Here is a 16976-nt window from a genome sequence, read left to right as displayed (position 1 = left end):
CCCAGAGCCAGCGCGTGTCCTCGGCGGGGTCCCCCCTGAGCCGGGCACGGTGAGCGGGTCCCCAGCCTAGCCCGCATGGCCAGCAGAGCGCCTCTTGGCCAGGATCTGACACTGTTATGAGCACTCCATGAAGCTGATGCATTGGGACGCTATGGCTAATATATTTTTCTGCCAAAAAGGCTCAATAAAATGTACAACTAATGAATAAAATCGCGATGTTGCCAAGAAGCGACGTGTGCCCCAAATTTCCAAAAATACTTCAATCACTCTGTGTCTTAAAGCCAGCCCACGCCGGGAAGTCACCACTTAAAATTCAGGGCAGGAGTTTCAGCAGCAGGAACCCCAGGCCCGAGGACAGAGTGTGTGTTGAAGGTGCAGACCGAGGTGCTGCCTGCTTCTGCATCGCCTGCTCCCGAGCCCAGACTCCCTGAACCTTCCGGGGCTGGCACTTTCTCCCCAGCTGTGGCGGGGCCGCTGAGAAGCACGGGCCCAGGGGGAAGGCTCCCAGGACGGGGACCTACACGTTGGGCATATTCCTGATCCAACGGGGGCCTCGGTGGATCTCGAGTCCCGAAGGTGGTAGGTACAGGTGCGGGGTGCACGGCCCACGGAGTCTGCGAACCCCTGAAATGCAGTGTTGATGTGCCTTAGGCAGTGTCAGAAGCAGGAATGGAAGTGGGATGTCCACAGCCTTCATCAAACTCTCAAAGAGTAGACCCAGGAAAGGTGAAGGACCCGTCTTGCCTCTTAGCCTCCTAGGAATGCATTTTTGGAAAGATTTCTCTGCCCTTTGTAGACCCAGAAAACTGGAGCCAGATGTCGGTGGGACACGGGTCTGGGAAGCGGAAGGATGGGAGGCCCCAAGACAGCCTGATTCAATTCTACAAATGCTAAATGAGCACCGGCCACTGCCAGACATTGTCCGTGTGGTTGAGGAAATGAAGGGGGAGGCAGGGGCACGCAGACCATGAAGGCACAAGCCTCCATCCTACTGTGGTAGATGTACCCAGGGTATCAGGGAGGGCTTCCTGGAGGAGGTCGTGACCCTTGTGCCTGTCCTCAGAAAACAGATGGAAGCTGGTGATGCAGAAAGGCCACGGGGGCCCGAGATTCCTGAAAGTGGAGCGTCCCAGGCAATCTAGCACACGAGCTTGGGCTTTGGATGCATGTTGAACGCGGCTCTATATTCCCCAAGCCCCTGTGGGACTGCCCTCCCCACGCCTTGGCCCCCCACGGCCTCCCCCGGGCACCCAGGCTGAGCTCAGTGGGGCTAGGGGGCAGGAATCGTGGCCCTTTCATCTCACAGGTGGCCGACATGCTGGCTCGCTCCCACGGGGACCAGGGCTGGCCCCCGCAGACCTTTGATCTTTCGTCTCCTGTTCAGTGGCTGGTGCTGCCACCTGGCCCAGACACGACAGTGGGGAGCTGGGGTCTGTACGAGAATAGAGGGCAGGGACTTGCGTGCGTCACCCCATTTCTCCTTGGTGACCCCATTCCGGTGATGAGCATAACACATCTACCCAACCCTCCTACCTCGTGGGCGTACTGCAAGTATAAAGTGAAATGTGATGTGAGAAAGCACTTAGACCCAGCAAAAAGGGGCCACCAGATGTCCTGGCAGGACCTGATTTTGGAGCCAGCACCCTGGCTTCCCGCCCGGGCTCTGTCCCTCGCCAAGCCCACGGCTTTGGGCAAGTCACAACTTCACTTCCGTCTGCTTGTGTAGACGGAGGGCCCCCTGCCCAGCCCTGCCCAGCCCAGCCCGGCGGCCCGGCCTCCCGAGCTAGCACGGGCACCAAATGAGATAATGGCTGGAAAGTGCTCTGAAAAGAATAAAGTGCCGTGCCGATGTCAGGGATTATCATTATTATTAAGGAGCATGATTACCGCAATCCAGAAAAGCTGCCATTAACGAGAAGGCTCCTGTTCGTGTTGATTTAATTTCCTGGTTAACTGAGCGTTGGCAAGAAAAAAACTCTCTGTTTCAACCCTTATTGAAAATCTTTTTAAATTGTGCCAGTCCTACCCTGTTGTCCTGGTCATGGTGCAGACTTGGGTCTTTATTTATGAACGCATTGACTGAGTCACACAGGCATTCATTATGCATGCTCTGACCACAACCCAAAGGGCGGCCATAGACCCAGGTTCCTCCCTGCCTGGGGTCCCAGGACGCGTGGTCGGGTATCACTCGGAAAAAAGCGGAGGGGACAGATCTGGGGAAAAGCATGGGATGGAGCCTTCCAAGTGGCTTTTTCCCTGGTCCCCTGGGGCATCTTGATATATTGTCATAGCTTTCCTTACGGTTTAAGCGATACTTTATGATTGGGGTAGAAGAAAATTTCTGGATTTACCCAGATGCATTATAAAGTGATATGATTAGGCTGTTCTTTTCTTTTTCTTTTTTTTTTTTCTTAACAAACTTGTCAGGACTGATGTGCCCAAATAAATGGCCTTGCCTCCGGAAGGCCACCGAAAGCCACGGAAGGCGCATGCTCTTTGAAGGGAAGCTGCTGTCCCCCCACCAAGTCCCATTGGTGTGTCGCTATCAGAGCCGGTGGTGGGCAAAAAGGGATGGAGGGCATTTTGAATAGACTCCGGTGGGAAGAGGCTGACCCATTGCCATAGAACCGTCTGGGGGCAAAGTGCGGTCCCCACACACAGCGTTCTTTGACAGCTTTGCAGGAGAAGTTTCCAGAGGCTCTGAGCAACAGCCGCCTCCTGGCGCCCAGAAAGAACGTGCTCAGGGGGCTGCTTGTGCAGGGAGAAGCCCACCGGCTGAAGGGCAGAGGGGTGCTGGGAACTCCGCACACGCCCCGGGAGGAAGGGGTAATGATGCCCGTTGGGGCGGACGTCAGTGCGCTGTGATGACTGATGCCCGTTGGGGTGGACGTCAGTGCTCTGTGATGAGGAAGTGCATGTAAAGCGCGGAGCAGAGGCCAGTGCTCCGGGCAGCTGTTGGCATAAAGTCCCGGATGAGAGACGAGAGATGTGTGTAGCCTCGTGTGTTAGTTACATGCAAATCAGCCCATGTGGTTCTCAGTTGGGGGTGATTTTGTCCCTCGGGGCGGACAATTGGTAACGTCTGGAGACACTGCCGGTAGACACAGCTGGAGAGGGGGCGGGGCTTCCCAGCATCCAGTGCGTGGAAGCCAGTGCAAGGACAGCCCCACCGCAGAGAATGATCCGCTTCCAAATGTCAGCGGTCCAAGGTCAAGGAAGCCTGGTGTAGGGATGCTCGGCCTGTCTGCCCCTGCTGAGGGGTCCCTGGGATGGGCTGCATGCCTCCCTCATGCTGCCAGTCTGTGTGCTCTCCCCGCAGAACCCCGACATTGTCCTGGTGCACTACCTGAACGTCCCAGCCATTGAGGACTGCGGGAAGCCGTGCGGCCCCATCCTCTGCTCCATCAACACCGACAAGAAGGAGTGGGCGAAATGGACGAAAGAGGAGCTCATCGGGCAGCTGAAACCCATGTGTGAGTAGCCATGGCCACCTGGCCCGGGGCCGGCGCCGGCACCCAGCAGGCGGGGCAGGGGTCTGGGGCCGCCCTGCATGGACGGCAGTGAAGGTCGCTTTTCTAAGCATCACCCCTACTCTCACTTGATCTTCCAAGCCCCCTCCACGGCCGCTAGGGCACAGAAGGTTAGCCCCAGGTTGCAGACGGCCAGGGTGAGGTTCAGAGGCACAGGGCCCTGTGCGCGAGGAGCCCTGCACTGCTGTCTCGTGGGCCGCAGGTGGGGGAGCCATGGCTGTCTGGAGACAGAGGAGGGGCTGGCCAGGGCTGGCCTGCCTCCAGCCCCCAGCCCATCTGCTCCTGGGCACGGGGAGGCCCCGGCTCCGGCTCCCAGACTGAGTGACATGCAGATGACCGGAATTAGCCAGATTTCATTTTGTCAGCAAAGTGATGTTCTCTGGAGCACCTGTCAGGTGCAGAACTCCAAGTGAGTCTGGAGAGCTGGGCAACGGTCGCTGCCTTGCTTCTGCGGGCAGCTGGGGGATGCTCTCCATGGCCTCGCCTGCTGCCCAGGCTCAGAAAGCACAGACATGGGTCTGCCAGACCCAAGAAGACCCGTCCAGAGCACACGGCCGAGAGCTCTGCAACACTGACCTCTGAGATTCAAGGCAAAGACGTGTCCTCATACAGGACCTCAGAGAAGAGGTCACCAAGTCCCTCAGAATCGGCGCTGCCCTTGGAAGGCAGGCTGCGGGGAAGAGGCCAACAGGCACCCTACACGGAGAGCAAGTGAGACGTCCTTGGCGGGGGGCCGTGAGTGTCCCCATCACCGGGCGTATCCAAGCTGCGGCCTGAGAGCATCTGCAGTGACCAGCCACTCCTCAGAGGCCCTCAGGGCTCAGACTGGCGGTTACCCCCCAGTCTCAAAGTGGGCTGGAGACAGGCGATAAAGAGGGGTCTGTGTGGGAAGGGAGACCCCCAATAGGCCGACGGCCCAGCCGCCCAGGCCCTGCTCCCTGCCGCCAGGAATCTAGAGCCAGGATGCCCAGGGGCCTCCGGGGCCCAGGCCGTGTCCCGTGGAATCCCCCTGAACGGCAGGTGTGACCCACCCGTCCTGTTTTAGGCTTCCGATGTCCCCAGGGTGGGTCAGTCTCCCCATCTCCGTCTGCTCACCCCAGACACATCGCCTCTTCCGTAGGCCCTGCCCCCGCTACTGGCTGGGCTTCGTACCCCCCTCCCACCGGGGTTCCACAGGACCTCCAGGAAGACATCAGACTGAAGCCGGCCACCTAACCAGACAGGGCCCCTCTAGCCTCTTCAGTCTTCTGTAGGACACCCGGAAACTTGGGGGGCGCAGCAGCTAACCCCCAGCAATCGCTCCCGTTCCCACGTCCCTCAGGGCCCCCCATCACACTGGCACCGGAAAGGCCCTCTGTGAATATCTGTGGGACAGTTGAGTGTTGAGTGGAAAGTATCCGGGCCCAGCTTTGGGCCACTCCCCACAAGGGCCTGAGCAATGGACAGAGGCCCCCAGTGTCCAGGCCTGGGGAGGCAGAGCGGCTCCAGGGTGCCCTCCAAGGCCAGCCTCGGGGTCTGGGGGTCAGGGCAATGGCACCAAGGTTCCTAGCGTCAGGCTGGCCTGTCCGCCCCTCCGACTCAGTACCAAGGGGCGTCTACATGCGCTTGCACTTAACATTGGGTTTCCTCCCCAGAGCCAGGGCTCTGCTAACAGTGGGCGCCAACGCCACCTGGGCAGGGCCGTGCAGTCCGAGCTGGGGAACCGGGAGGTGGGCACCTCCTGGTTCTGTGACTGCTTCACCAGGGGACCTCAGGCCAGTCGCTCACCCTCTGCACCCCAGTCCCCAGTGAGAGAAAAAAATCCAGAGTGTCTGCACCAAGGTGCACAGTGCCCAGCTCAGCTCCCGGGCCTCTGCAGACCCAGGTCCAAGGGGCTGCGGCCTCTATTTCACACCGGTTCCTGGGAAGTTCCGGAGGCCACCTTAGCCAGAGGGTAGCCAAGGGGGCATGCTTGGGGGAACAGCTGCCGTTCCAGGTGGCCTCCCCAGTCAGAGCCTCTGGCCTGGGTCCTCCCGAGTACCTCTTAGCACACCCAGGCCCCCTGTCCTGGGAGCCACCCCATTCTCGTATTCTGTCTGCTCCTTTTTTCCACCTCCCCCACACCACCACCCACACAGGAGCCTGCCCGGGTGGGACAGGAACACCACCGTCCCTAGGGGTAAGGGGATTAAGCTCCATGAACTCCAGGGGGTGCAAAGCAGACCTGAGTCAGCCTCTGCTGCTTAACTGGAGGGAGCCATGAACGCCTGCTTGACAGTCTGCAGTGCATCAAGAAAATTATGTAAAACTACAACAAACTCCCCGTAAATCTAATAACACTTGGCTCACGCGTGTGTCTGGGGGCGGGGGCAGAGCCGCACGCCATTACTGAGCGTGCGTGTGTGTGCACGGCCCCGGTGATGGATGCACAGCCTGGAAACACGGCCCGGGAAGCCAGGCTCCAGCAGCAGCTTTACATGTGACCAGCCTTGGAACACGCATGGGGCCCCAGCGCACCGTGCCCGGGGAAAGCAGCGGTGCGCCGGGAGCCAAGACGGCATCAGATTCGGCTCCAAAATCAGGCATGCCACCCGGCACTGGAGCCAAACACATTAGCTTCATCACATTTTCACATAAATCACATTCCTTCAAAGACTTCACAGTTTGATTTCCTGATGTTTCCAAATTTCTCTGCCCTACAGCAGAACTGTCAGTGGTTTAATCAAAACGTTGTGCGTATCGGTGGTGAAGGGAAACTCGGATCTGCAGCCCTCGCCTCACCTGTTGCAAGATGGGGGGCGGGGGGCTCATTGTTCCCGGACCTTGGGAACCTCACAAACGCTGGCCTCTAAGACAAACTGATGCTGGGAACCCTAACTGGATTCGTGCAGTTGTGCTGTTTGGTCTCGTGGGGGCTTTCCCCATCCATCGGCCATGTGACGGATGCCTCTCACAGAATTTAAGAAAAAAAAAATGAGGAAGAAGAAGACAGGGGTGGGGTGAAAATTAAGGTGTCTGATAAGAATTCCCAATATGTTTCCAAAGATGCTTCCTATCTTTTGCTGTTCCCTTCTGTGGCAATTAGAATATGGGTCCCGCTATGACAAAGACCAAAAGAACAGTGGCTTAAACCAAAGAGAAGGCTATCTCACGTGCACATAGCGGTTCAAGGTTGATATGGGACCCCCTGCAGGGTTGGGGATCAGCCACCCAGGCTCCCTGCAGCCAATTGCTCTGCCAACCAGGATGTTGCTTTCCTTTTCATGGTCCAAGATGGCTGCTCCCGCTCCTACCATTGCAACTGCGTTCCAACCAGTGGGAAGCAGAGAGGACAAGGTCAAGGGCAAGCTTCTTCCTTTCAAGAGCAGGGCCCAGAGGTTGCACGTAACACTTCCACTAGTATGTCATGGATCAGAATTTGGTCATTCTTGGTTGCGAAGGAATCTGGGAAGTGTGGTCTCTTGCTAAGCATGACCATTCTAACCTACTTTGGGGACTAGGTTTCTGTGTGTGAGTCACTCAGAGCTGAGTGGAGCTGAGCTCAGCCTGGGGTGCAGGGCCTCAACTGGAGTCGCTCAGCTCAGCTCAAGGCCCTGAGAATGACTGCCTAGGGTCCCATCTGAGGGCTGGAGTTTATAGAAGTCTAGTGAACCCGATCTGAAGCTCACCGTGTCTCCTCCCGGAAAGTCTGGGGTCTGTCCCAGGGCAGCTGGTCTGAGGGAGCACGCTCTTTGGGCTGGCATTCTGCCATAGTGTGAGCCAAGGGCCGGGCAGGTGGAGGGCTGTCCTCCTGGAGTCAACTTGGAGTGGAGAACAGCAGCTCTGTGCCACCGTCCTGCAAGCCTGGTGGGAAGCTAGCTCGGTGGTCCTCGGCTGCCAAGAACCGCAGTGGCTCTGAACCGCTGTGCCCAGACCTTCCACTCCGGGCCCTACTCAAGCCCACAGGGAGTCCGATGGGGCCCTTGGAGGGAGGTGCTCCTCGGAGCATCCGTGGCTCTCCACCCGGCCCCACTCCTTGGCAGCCTGGGGGACACCGGTCTGCCCCCACTTCCCAGCTGGCAGTAAATGAGGCTATGCCTTCCAGCGTGAGGGCTGAGGGTGTAAGTCTGAAGCTGAGCCCGTAGGCCTAGCCTGAGAGGGATCGAGCCCCAGCTGTCACGTTCAGGGGCGCACACTGGCTGGCCAGGTGGCGCTGCATCGCCAAGCAAGACCTCCATGGCCTCAGGGATCATCAGGCGGCCCCACCAGCCCCCTCTGGGCTTGGCTCTACTCCGAATGCCTTCCCAGAATCCCAAGACCTCTGAGTGGAAAATGGGAGGGCTAGCTGGGGAGCCTGCAAAGCCCCAGGGCCTGCACCCACACGACCTTTGCAGCAAGCCCCCGACACTGCACAGGCAAGAGTGGCTGGAGACAGGGAACCCCATACCTCTGAAGAGTAGCCGATATGGAAGAGAGGCTGGAGGGCAGTGGGCTCGTGAGCAGGCACCTGCCTCTCCCAGGAGCTTCTCACCCCCGCCCCCACTTGCAGCCAACAGAACCCTCCATGTCCAGACCCCCCACCCCTTTCCCCACCTGTCTGAGTGCCTCCACTCTTTCAACACCCAAGCCGTGGTCGTAGAATCAGTGCATCTGTTGTTTTCTCGTAATTTTCCAGACAAAGACCAAAGATCCAGTAAGAGGGGCGGTGTTTATTTGTTTTGCTTTTTTGCTTAGATTGTAATCCTGGTGATTATAGAATATCAAGAAGTAAAATCAACAAAGGCTTTCCTTTCCTGGCCCAGCATGGACCCCCTTTCCTGGTCGATTAGCGCCACCTGGTGGTCTGTGGCAGCAGAGCAGCTCAGAGATGTGAGTCCTCTGCAGTAGCCAGTCTCCCCGAACCCCCGCACACCGCAGGTGTCAGGTGCCAGGGGACGTGGGGCACTGTGCCACCTCGACTGGGGGCCTGCTGTCTGGGATGTGATGGGAGGTCATCTGGGGTCTACTCTGTGACTCAGGGGCGCTGGGCTCTGGATAAGGCTGGAACAAGCAGAAGGGGCCCCAGGGAGAGGCACCGTGACTGCCTTTCCTCTCTGACTCAGTCTATCCTGATGAGACATCACCGGCTGGAGCAAGACCAAGGGGCTGGCAGCTTCTCCCCGACAAGGAAGGCACCTCCCCCCCCAGTCTTGGCCAGGGTCTGTGGGTTTTACGAGGCAGTTAGCAAAGTAAGTCACATCGGTGCTGCTTTCCCGTAGCTGCCGAGGTGCGGGGGGGCAGGAAGCAGCCAGGAGAACGGGAGTCTGTTGCAAGAAAGAGCTGGAGGATTTCTTTCTGGTGAGAAATGTTCACTTGGAAGCACTTTCCATTGTCCCTTCTCTAAAGTTTCACTCTCAGGACAGGAGCGAGGGACCAGGAGTCGGGGATGAGCTTGGGCACGGCCAGGCTGCCCATCCCTGGGGCTCAGAGGACCCAGAGCTGCGTGGCTCCCCACCCAGCACTCCAAGGCCCGCAAAGCCTGGGCGGAGATGTGGGCTCAGTGCCTAGAGCGGCAGTCGGCACGGAGGCTACCTGGGCAGATGGGTAGGAGGCAGGCTTCTGTCCTCCCCGCCGGCCCAGCCCCTCAGACTTTCTGACTCCACAAGTCGGGGTCAGAGTCTCATGAGTTTGGAGAGATCCTGAAGCAGGCCCCAGCAAGAGGCCCACCGAGGATCCCTTTTGTGGAGATCAGGGTCGGAACCCTTCTGGGGCCGTGGCCCTCTTCGAGCCTCAGACGGTTCTCCAATCTGCGTGGGAGGGAAGGGGGCCCTGGAGGCAGGGCCAATCTCGAACATGTGCAAGGAATCGGGTGTCGAGGTGGTCCAGTGAAGTCTTCCCATAGGCTCTCGGTTGAGATATGCTACCCCAGAAGTTTCCTTGGGTTGGATTTCATGGTAGAGCCAGGTACATAATGGGGTCTTGCTGGATGTTCATGAACTTGAACTCATGAGACACACCCCAGATGCCATGAACGGAAGCACATCTGTGTCCCCATGGCAGGCCCAGGGCCTATGATGGCAGCTCTGTCCCCAAGAGCCGGGACACTCATCAGTGGATGGAACTGGAAAGTTCCAGGCCACTGAGATCTGGAAAGTTCCGCCCTGCTCCCTGCCTGTGTCCACAGGATTTGAAGTCACTAGGGAAGCTCAAGACAGTTCGGAAGGTCTTGGAGAAGACTTTCCTGCCCATTTTGCCTGTCCCTTTGGTCAGGGAGCTACCGGCGTGGGGAATGGCAAAGGGGGCCCCCTTAAGTCCCCAGCTTCTGCCAGCTCTGTCTTCCTGGCCCCTCCCACCCCAGGACAGGGGAGAGCAGACAGTGGGCATCAAAGGCACAGTCACTGGGGTTTGCTTCCTTTCCCTGCTCTGCTCAGAGGATCCTGGCTTGTTTGGCAAATGTGCCTCTCTCCCTCAGGCTAAATTGTGTTTAGCTGATCCAGCCCCCAAGTAGGAAAACTAAAAGAGAAATACTTCTTTTGATTTCCTGGCTCTCCCTGGCTGCTTGGGCGCAGAATCCTGGCTCCGTGGTAGCCATCCCCTAACTCCACGCGCTCGCTCAGGGATGTATCCCGGTGCCCGTGCTGAGGACACAGAGGCCCACCCGCATCCCCGTGTCCAGCTGCCACCCGGAGCCCACAGAGCCTTGCCCGGTGCAGGGGGGTGGTTTCGTTAAACTTAGAACTCATTGCCAATATTAAAATCTCCAGATTTTCAACTTCCCTCTGAGTCTCGATGGTTCTGGCACACACGGTTAGGAGCCAACTAACCCTTTGAGTGGCACCTGCCGCCCCGTGTGCAGTACCACCTCCAGACGCGAGAAGGAGGCATCTGATCCCAGGGTTCTTACAGCCCAGGATCTGGAAAGAAGCAAGATGACAGCCATCTGGAATCCCACGGGGTCCCTGCCCCCACCGCCAGGACCCTGGAGGAGGCGCTGCTCAGACAGGCGGTCACTCCTACCAGAGTGGAGCCTTGGGAGACGGTCTGCGCTTCACCTTGAACAGGAGGGAGAAGATTCCAGAACCCACTTGGCTCCCTGGATGTGGGACCACTGCTGGGGCTTCTCTCCTGGCCAACTGGGCTTTGATGTCGCCACCCAGCCTGGGCAGCAGGGCACGGTCCTACTCTTAGCGGGGCGCAGAGAATTCCCTGCCTCGGCAACCGTGCCACTGAGCCAACGGGCAGATTCTGAGGGCCTCCGACCAGCTCCTCAGAGCCGCCTCCTGGACCCACTTTGAAGAGAAACACTCAGCCCAGGCCGCCTGTTAGGTCACGGGGGCCCCCGAGGAGGTTGGAGGTCCCCTGGGAGGCCAAGTGCTCAGGGAGCCCGTCCCTGTGTGGCACCTGTGTGGCACGGACAGCTCGGACCGGCTCCCCCCCCCTCCCCCCCCCCCCCGAAGTGTTGCATTCTCACACCCCCGCCCTTCTCCGAGGCATGTTTGTGACTGGAAAGGTGTCCCCCACATAGAAGACGAAAGGGGAGGGGTCTTAATGCCCCCAATCCCCAGCCTTCCAGAACCAGGGATTCCAAGCTCCCTGGGGACTCGGCACTTGCATCCCTGCACGACTACAAAGTCCTGCCCGCTCAGCCCCTGCTCCTCCCAGTGAGATTCTGGAAATGTCCTCAGGACCCGTAGGAGAACAGAGTTGAGGGCCAGGTGGGGAAATGGAACAGCATGTGGGTGTCTGGATATGAGAACTCAAATCTAATGAAGATGGGATGCAGTTGAACCCAGAAATCAGAAGCGGGGGCCTTTATTCCTGTCGACAAGAACACAGTCAAGACGAAACTCTCAGAGCCGGCTCGGTCCCATTGACCTTGTTGCCATGGAAACAGCCTTCGTGTCAACAACTTGCAGGAATCCGAACGGACTCCTTCACGCCAGAGGCACGTGGCCGGCCTCCATCACGTGGTCCCTAAGCACAGTGGCCACGGTCCAGGGCCGCCTGGGAGAGGCCCGGTTTATACCGTTGTGCAGCCAGATGACCCCAGCACCTCGTCAGCCTCCGAGGTGACCGGTCTGGACGGCAGGCTAAATGGCCAGCCTATTTATGGGTCTGAGAGTTGAGTACCTGGGCAGGGGTCCTCAATGAGCCCAGCCCTGGGGGGAAGGAGGAAGGAGCCCTCCTCAGCCCTTTGGTCAGCGATGGCGGCCGGGTGTGATTCTCCGTGTTGCCAACATCCCCCTTGGCGCCTGTGTGCCACAGCCCCAGGAAGCCTCCTCCCGTGCCCAGGAGACCAAATGTGCTCAGCAACCACTGCTTGTGCCCTTGCTCTAGTGGCCCAAGCTCCAGCCAGCATGGCTGTCACACCTCTAGAAGCTTCTGCCCCGCAGAGCAAACAGGGACTGGCGGCAGCTCTCACCAGCTCCTGGAGCTGCTAGGGGGTAAGGGGGGGAGGGGCTTTCTGAGTCCTCCTTTCCGACTCTGCCCAGCCCCTCTCCAAAGCCTTCAGGCATGAAGTTTCTGAGCAGAAAGGGGGTCTCAGGGTCCGTCGCCCTGGCCTGCCTCAGAGCTCCTAATGACACCATCAAATCAGAAGCCTGGGTGCAGGTCTCACTTATGTCTCTAAAGTCCCTTGGGGGACAATGACATGCAGTCAGGCGAAGCATACAGCTTACTCGTGAGGGAATTGAGGCCATGAGAAGTCGAAGATCCTCCTAAGAGCACACGTGTGTGAAGGAAGCAGCCGGAGCCCCCGACCCCAGGCTGGCACGTCCCTGCCTGCTCCCTACAGTCTCTTCTTCCACACAGCTAGCCGGGTCGTGGGGCTCGACGGTCCACACAGCTAGCCGGGTCACGGGGCTCGACGGTCCACACAGCTAGCCGGGTCACGGGGCTCGACGGTCCACACAGCTAGCCGGGTCGTGGGGCTCGGCGGTCCACACAGCTAGCCGGGTCGTGGGGCTCGACGGTCCACACAGCTGGCCGGGACGTGGGCTCGATGGTTCGCTCTCCCCTTCCCGAAGTTCCACAGCTGCTCAGGGTCGCCATGGCAGGGGTGGCCATCTGCAGCTTCTACACACGCCCCCGGGAGCCCCAGTCTGTAATCAGTGGGGTCCCTCCCCACTCCACCCCCGATGACTGGAAATCCAGGCCAGGAACCCCTGCATCAGACCCTATTGCTGTCCCCACCAATCCCACATTCTCTGGGAGGAGTGTTTCTGTGAGTTCCTGTCTTCTGTAAAAACGTTCGCTAAACGCACCCCAGTGCGCCAAGAGAACCCAGGCCAAGCAGGCTTCTGGGGACCCCGGCAGCCCAGGTGTAGATGCAGGGTCGGGCTTCTCACACAGGACCCCTCCCTCTCTTGCTGGCATCCAATCCAGGAGCAGGTCCATGGCAAGTCCCACCTCCCACTTCCTGCCCTGGGTTGATGGCCCTGCCCGGGTGCCCGCCTGGCCCCCTCCATGGCCAGGATGGGCAGCAGGCTGGGCGGGGGGGGGGGGGTGCCACCTGCCCCAGCTCCGGGTCCCAGGGTCTCCTGCATGGTCACCACCTGGGGAATCGGACACCCTGTCCCTAAGAAATGAAACGAGCCCAGCTTTGAGCAGAAGGGAATTTCAATCTCCTAAAGAATAGCTCTCCCTCCTCCGCCCACTGACTAACCTTCAAGCCGTTCTTTGGTCCCTGGAAGGATGCAGGCTGGCGAGGCCCTGGGAGGCAGGAGGCTCAGTGGGAAGAGCCAGACTCTGCAACGCCTCCCCCTCCCCACTTATCTTCTGTGTGACCTTGGACGAGTCGTGTAACTTTCCGTCTTGGGCCTCATGTTCTTGAAACGGATCTTGTTAGCACCCAGATCTGACCCCGCCGACAGAATTTCTTATTCGATATGTCTGGGTAGGGCCTGGGGATGAGCATTTATACCAGGATCCCTGCTGGCTAGACTGCTTCTGGGACCACGGCCGGAGACCCACTGCCCCGTGCCCCGTCCACATCAGAGCTCCAGAGGGGACAGGTGATAGTGGCACTCATGTCCTTTTGCAATGTGGTCAACATGTAAAGAACCGAGCACAGTGCCAGGTTCTGGGAAGTCCCTGATCTCAGGGCCTCTTGAATGTGCATGCGCACGTGCGTGCACACACACACACACACACACACACACACACAGTGTGCAGTGCACAGGCAGGATGGGTCTCTCCTGGGGCTTCTGGGGCTCCTGCCAGTAAGCTCCTGGGTTTCCACAACAGACCCCCACAAACTGGGGAGTTTCAACCATGGGAATTAATTCCCTGGAAGTTTGGAAGCTGAAGTCCAAGATCAAGGTGTCAGTGGGGTTGATTTGTGGTGAGGCCTCTCTTCCAGGCTTGCAGACGGCTGTCCCCCACTGTGCCCCCACATGGCCTCTGCGGTGTGCCACACACTCCTGGTGTCTCCCTCCGTCTTACAAGGACCTGAGTCCTATCAGGTCAGATCTCCACCCTTAGGACCTCATTCCACCTCAGTGACCTCCTGAAAGGCCCTATCTCCAAACACAGTCACGTTGGGGTTAGGGCCTCAGCCTAAGAATTTGGGGGCACACAATCCTGTCCATACAGGCCTTGCCAAAGCTCTGCCCCACCCCTATCCCCAAGGCTGGACGGGAGCAACCATAACCCACAAGGCCATGGGTAGCTGCCAGCCCCATGTGGCCATGAGCCCACAACCCCCCCTCCCAGATCCCAATGACTCTCTTCCCGGTGGTTGGCCGCCTCTTGGGCAAATTGTTCATCAGAAGATACTCTCCAAAGCATGGCCACATGCTGTTGTCATTGATTTCATTTTGATTATTCATATTAGTGGGATTGGAGCTGCCTGGTGCAGGGGGTAATTAGGGTAAGTGTTGAATAGAGGCCAGGTCAGTGCTGGAGGGGGTGAGGGGGTTCCTGTGACAGCCATCCTAGCCCCTGCTCTGCAGGGCAGTCCTCATGCAGGGCATGCTGCGGGCAGCCCAGCCAGAGCCAGTGGCTGGTCCCAGAGCAGCAGGTGGGCTTCTGGGGGACCCACAGGAGCACCCTGAACACCCCAGTCTCCAGTGGAAAGTGGGGCCCTCCTGGCCACTCTGGACTTGCCCTGCCCATACCTGCCTCCTCCCCCTGTAGTACCTCCCCCTGCCCAGCCTCCCTGGGACCACCCCAGGGATTGTGCGTGGGTTGCCCTAGGCAGGCCCCCCCCTCCCCCACCTTGGGATTCCGCACAAGCTGGGCTCCTCCCACTAGAGGTGGCCGCAGAGGGAGAGAGCCATGATGGCTGGGGAGGGGGAGCCAGGCGCCCTCCACCAAGACTTAGCAAACAGAGAGGACACACGTGACCCGGAGCCACGGAGGTTCTTTTTCTGGGAATTCCCTTTTCTCCTTCTGTGCCCCCCCCACACCCCAGGTCATGACCTTACATTTCATCAAGTGTATTTTTAATGCAGTTTCCTTTTTGCTGCTTTTGCAAAGAGGGAGGCGCTGGGGACAGAAGGCCAGCCACGTGTGCATTAACCTTCCCTTCGTAAAACGCTCTTTTCCCATAGAAATCTCCTTTCCCGCTGATTCATTACGTGTCGGGAAGCAGAGCATGACATGTTAAAAGCCGTCTTGATAGTATTTGATATTCAGTACTAACAACTCGCCAGCTCAGAGGAGGGGGCTTCGCTCCCGCCCCCACGGGAGGGGGAGGGATGCAATCTGCATATTGGATGTGCCAAGACAGTAGGCAATTTGCATTAAGCATCCAGAAATTCTCTGCTTGCAATCTGTCACCCTTCACTGGGTTTTCATTTTATAACCTTAACAACAGAAGGAGGAGAGCAAGAGGCAAAAAGAATGCCCCAAGTGCGCCCGCCTGGCAGGGCGGGAGAGGAGGGCTGGGGTGGGCACCGCCCAACTCAGCGCAGAGCCGGGCTCTGGTCGGAAAGGCCAGAAGACTCCAGCAGGGGCGCCCGCCACTCAAGGGTTAAAACAGCCCACTCACCCCAAGACCAAGACCTCCAGACCAGGAGCGGCTTCGCAGCCAGGAGCCAGAGCAGGGCTGCCCTGTGGGGGTGCCCGCAGCGCCTCTCTCCAGAGAGCCGAGTTCAGATCCACGTGGGGGTTTTCCTGAGAACACCTGAATCTGCCTTTGCAGTGAGTCCGCTGTGGGTGGGAGCGGCCGTGCTGGGCTCCGAGGGGGCTTCCGCCCCCTCCCAGACTTGCAGTGCCTGCGAAATTCAGGCTGGGGACCGAGCTGTGTGTTCACCATCCTGACTGCCCGGGAGGAACTCCTGGGAGCCTAAAAAGCAAACAAACAAGCAAAAACAAGCCTGGCAGGGCACCTGGGGAGCTCAGTCAGTCAAGGGTCCGAAATCGGCTCAGGTCATGATCTCACTGTTTGTGGGTTCAAGTCCCACGTCAGGTTCTGTGCTGACAGCTCAGGGCCTGGAGCCTGCTTGGGATTCTTTGTCTCCCTTCCTCTGCCCCTCCCCTGCTTGCACTCTTTCTCACTCTCTCTCCTCTCCTCTTCTCTTCTCTCTATCTCTCTCAAAAATAAATTTTAAGACCTTAAAAGAATTTTTAAATTAAAAAAAATAAAGCCTGGCACCACCCCAAACCAAGGAAATATAGTCTCTGGGCTGGGGCAGGGGTGGGGACATGCTCTGCCCACCCCACCCCACCCCAGCCTCTGCTTTCCTCTCTAGAAAACAAGGAGTCTAGAAAAGATCCTCAGCCAAGAGGTCCCGGGCACGAGCACAGGGCAGTGCCTTGATGGGCTCCTTCTGCTGTTATCTGTCTTCCACACTGGATTTCCAGGCAGGGGGGTTTTGAGAAAAGGGTCCATAGCTGTAATGAGGTCTGCAAAGCCCTGGCCTGGGCCTTCCCTTTCGGCTGCCTGGGGACAAGGTGGGGCCTGAGCCAGCAGGATCGCAGACCTCCTGGGGCGGCCAGAGAGCTCCCCCAGGGATCCCGAGATAGCGGAAGGTGGACTGGAAACCCCAGCACCCACCCTCCTGCACATACCCCTCACGCAGCGCTCTGAACAGACCCCTCGGACCTCCCCTCCAGGCAGCTCAGCTGGCCGGGGGACAGAAGCCACTCAGTAAGCCCGCATCCCCTCATGATGACCCACCGGAATCCACAGCGCCCTGAGAGCAGGGCCACAGGCCTCGTCAGAGCCAGACAAGCACCTGAGCAGATGCCGGGACAAGGAAGGGAGCGCCTGGCGGGCTTCCCAGCACATCAGAACCCACACACGGGGGGGGGGGGGGGGGGGGGTTGTCTGAAAAAAAAGACTGAGCCCTGTCGTAACCGACCTCAGTGTCGCGTTACTTTACTGAGCCCCGCGTAACCCGATGGCCGGCCGCTCATCCCCCGGGATAGTTGTCCGCCCCCTGACCAACCGGCAGGGCGGAGAATCGTTGAGGGTCCTTCTCCTGAGGGAGGGAGAGAAAAAGGGGGCAGGAGAGGGAGACACAGAGAGTAAAGACAGAACTCACGGTTCTCCAATCAGGCGAA

General features: G+C 58.7%; 1 protein-coding gene across 1 annotated transcript in view; it reads left to right on the top strand.

Annotated features, from left to right (window-relative positions):
- Nucleotides 1-16976, top strand: part of CAMTA1 (calmodulin binding transcription activator 1) — a 481480-nt gene that overhangs the window by 372550 nt on the left and 91954 nt on the right. Inside the window, exon 4 of the mRNA XM_029949848.1 lies at nucleotides 3320-3473. Within this exon, the coding sequence (XP_029805708.1) occupies nucleotides 3320-3473 (154 nt within the window). The remainder of the gene's footprint in view (nucleotides 1-3319; nucleotides 3474-16976) is intronic.

The sequence above is a fragment of the Suricata suricatta genome, chromosome 8 (assembly GCF_006229205.1).
Source record: "Suricata suricatta isolate VVHF042 chromosome 8, meerkat_22Aug2017_6uvM2_HiC, whole genome shotgun sequence".
Lineage (NCBI taxonomy): Eukaryota > Metazoa > Chordata > Mammalia > Carnivora > Herpestidae > Suricata > Suricata suricatta.
Note: the sequence above shows the minus strand (reverse complement) of the source record. Positions and strands in the feature narration are given on the sequence as shown.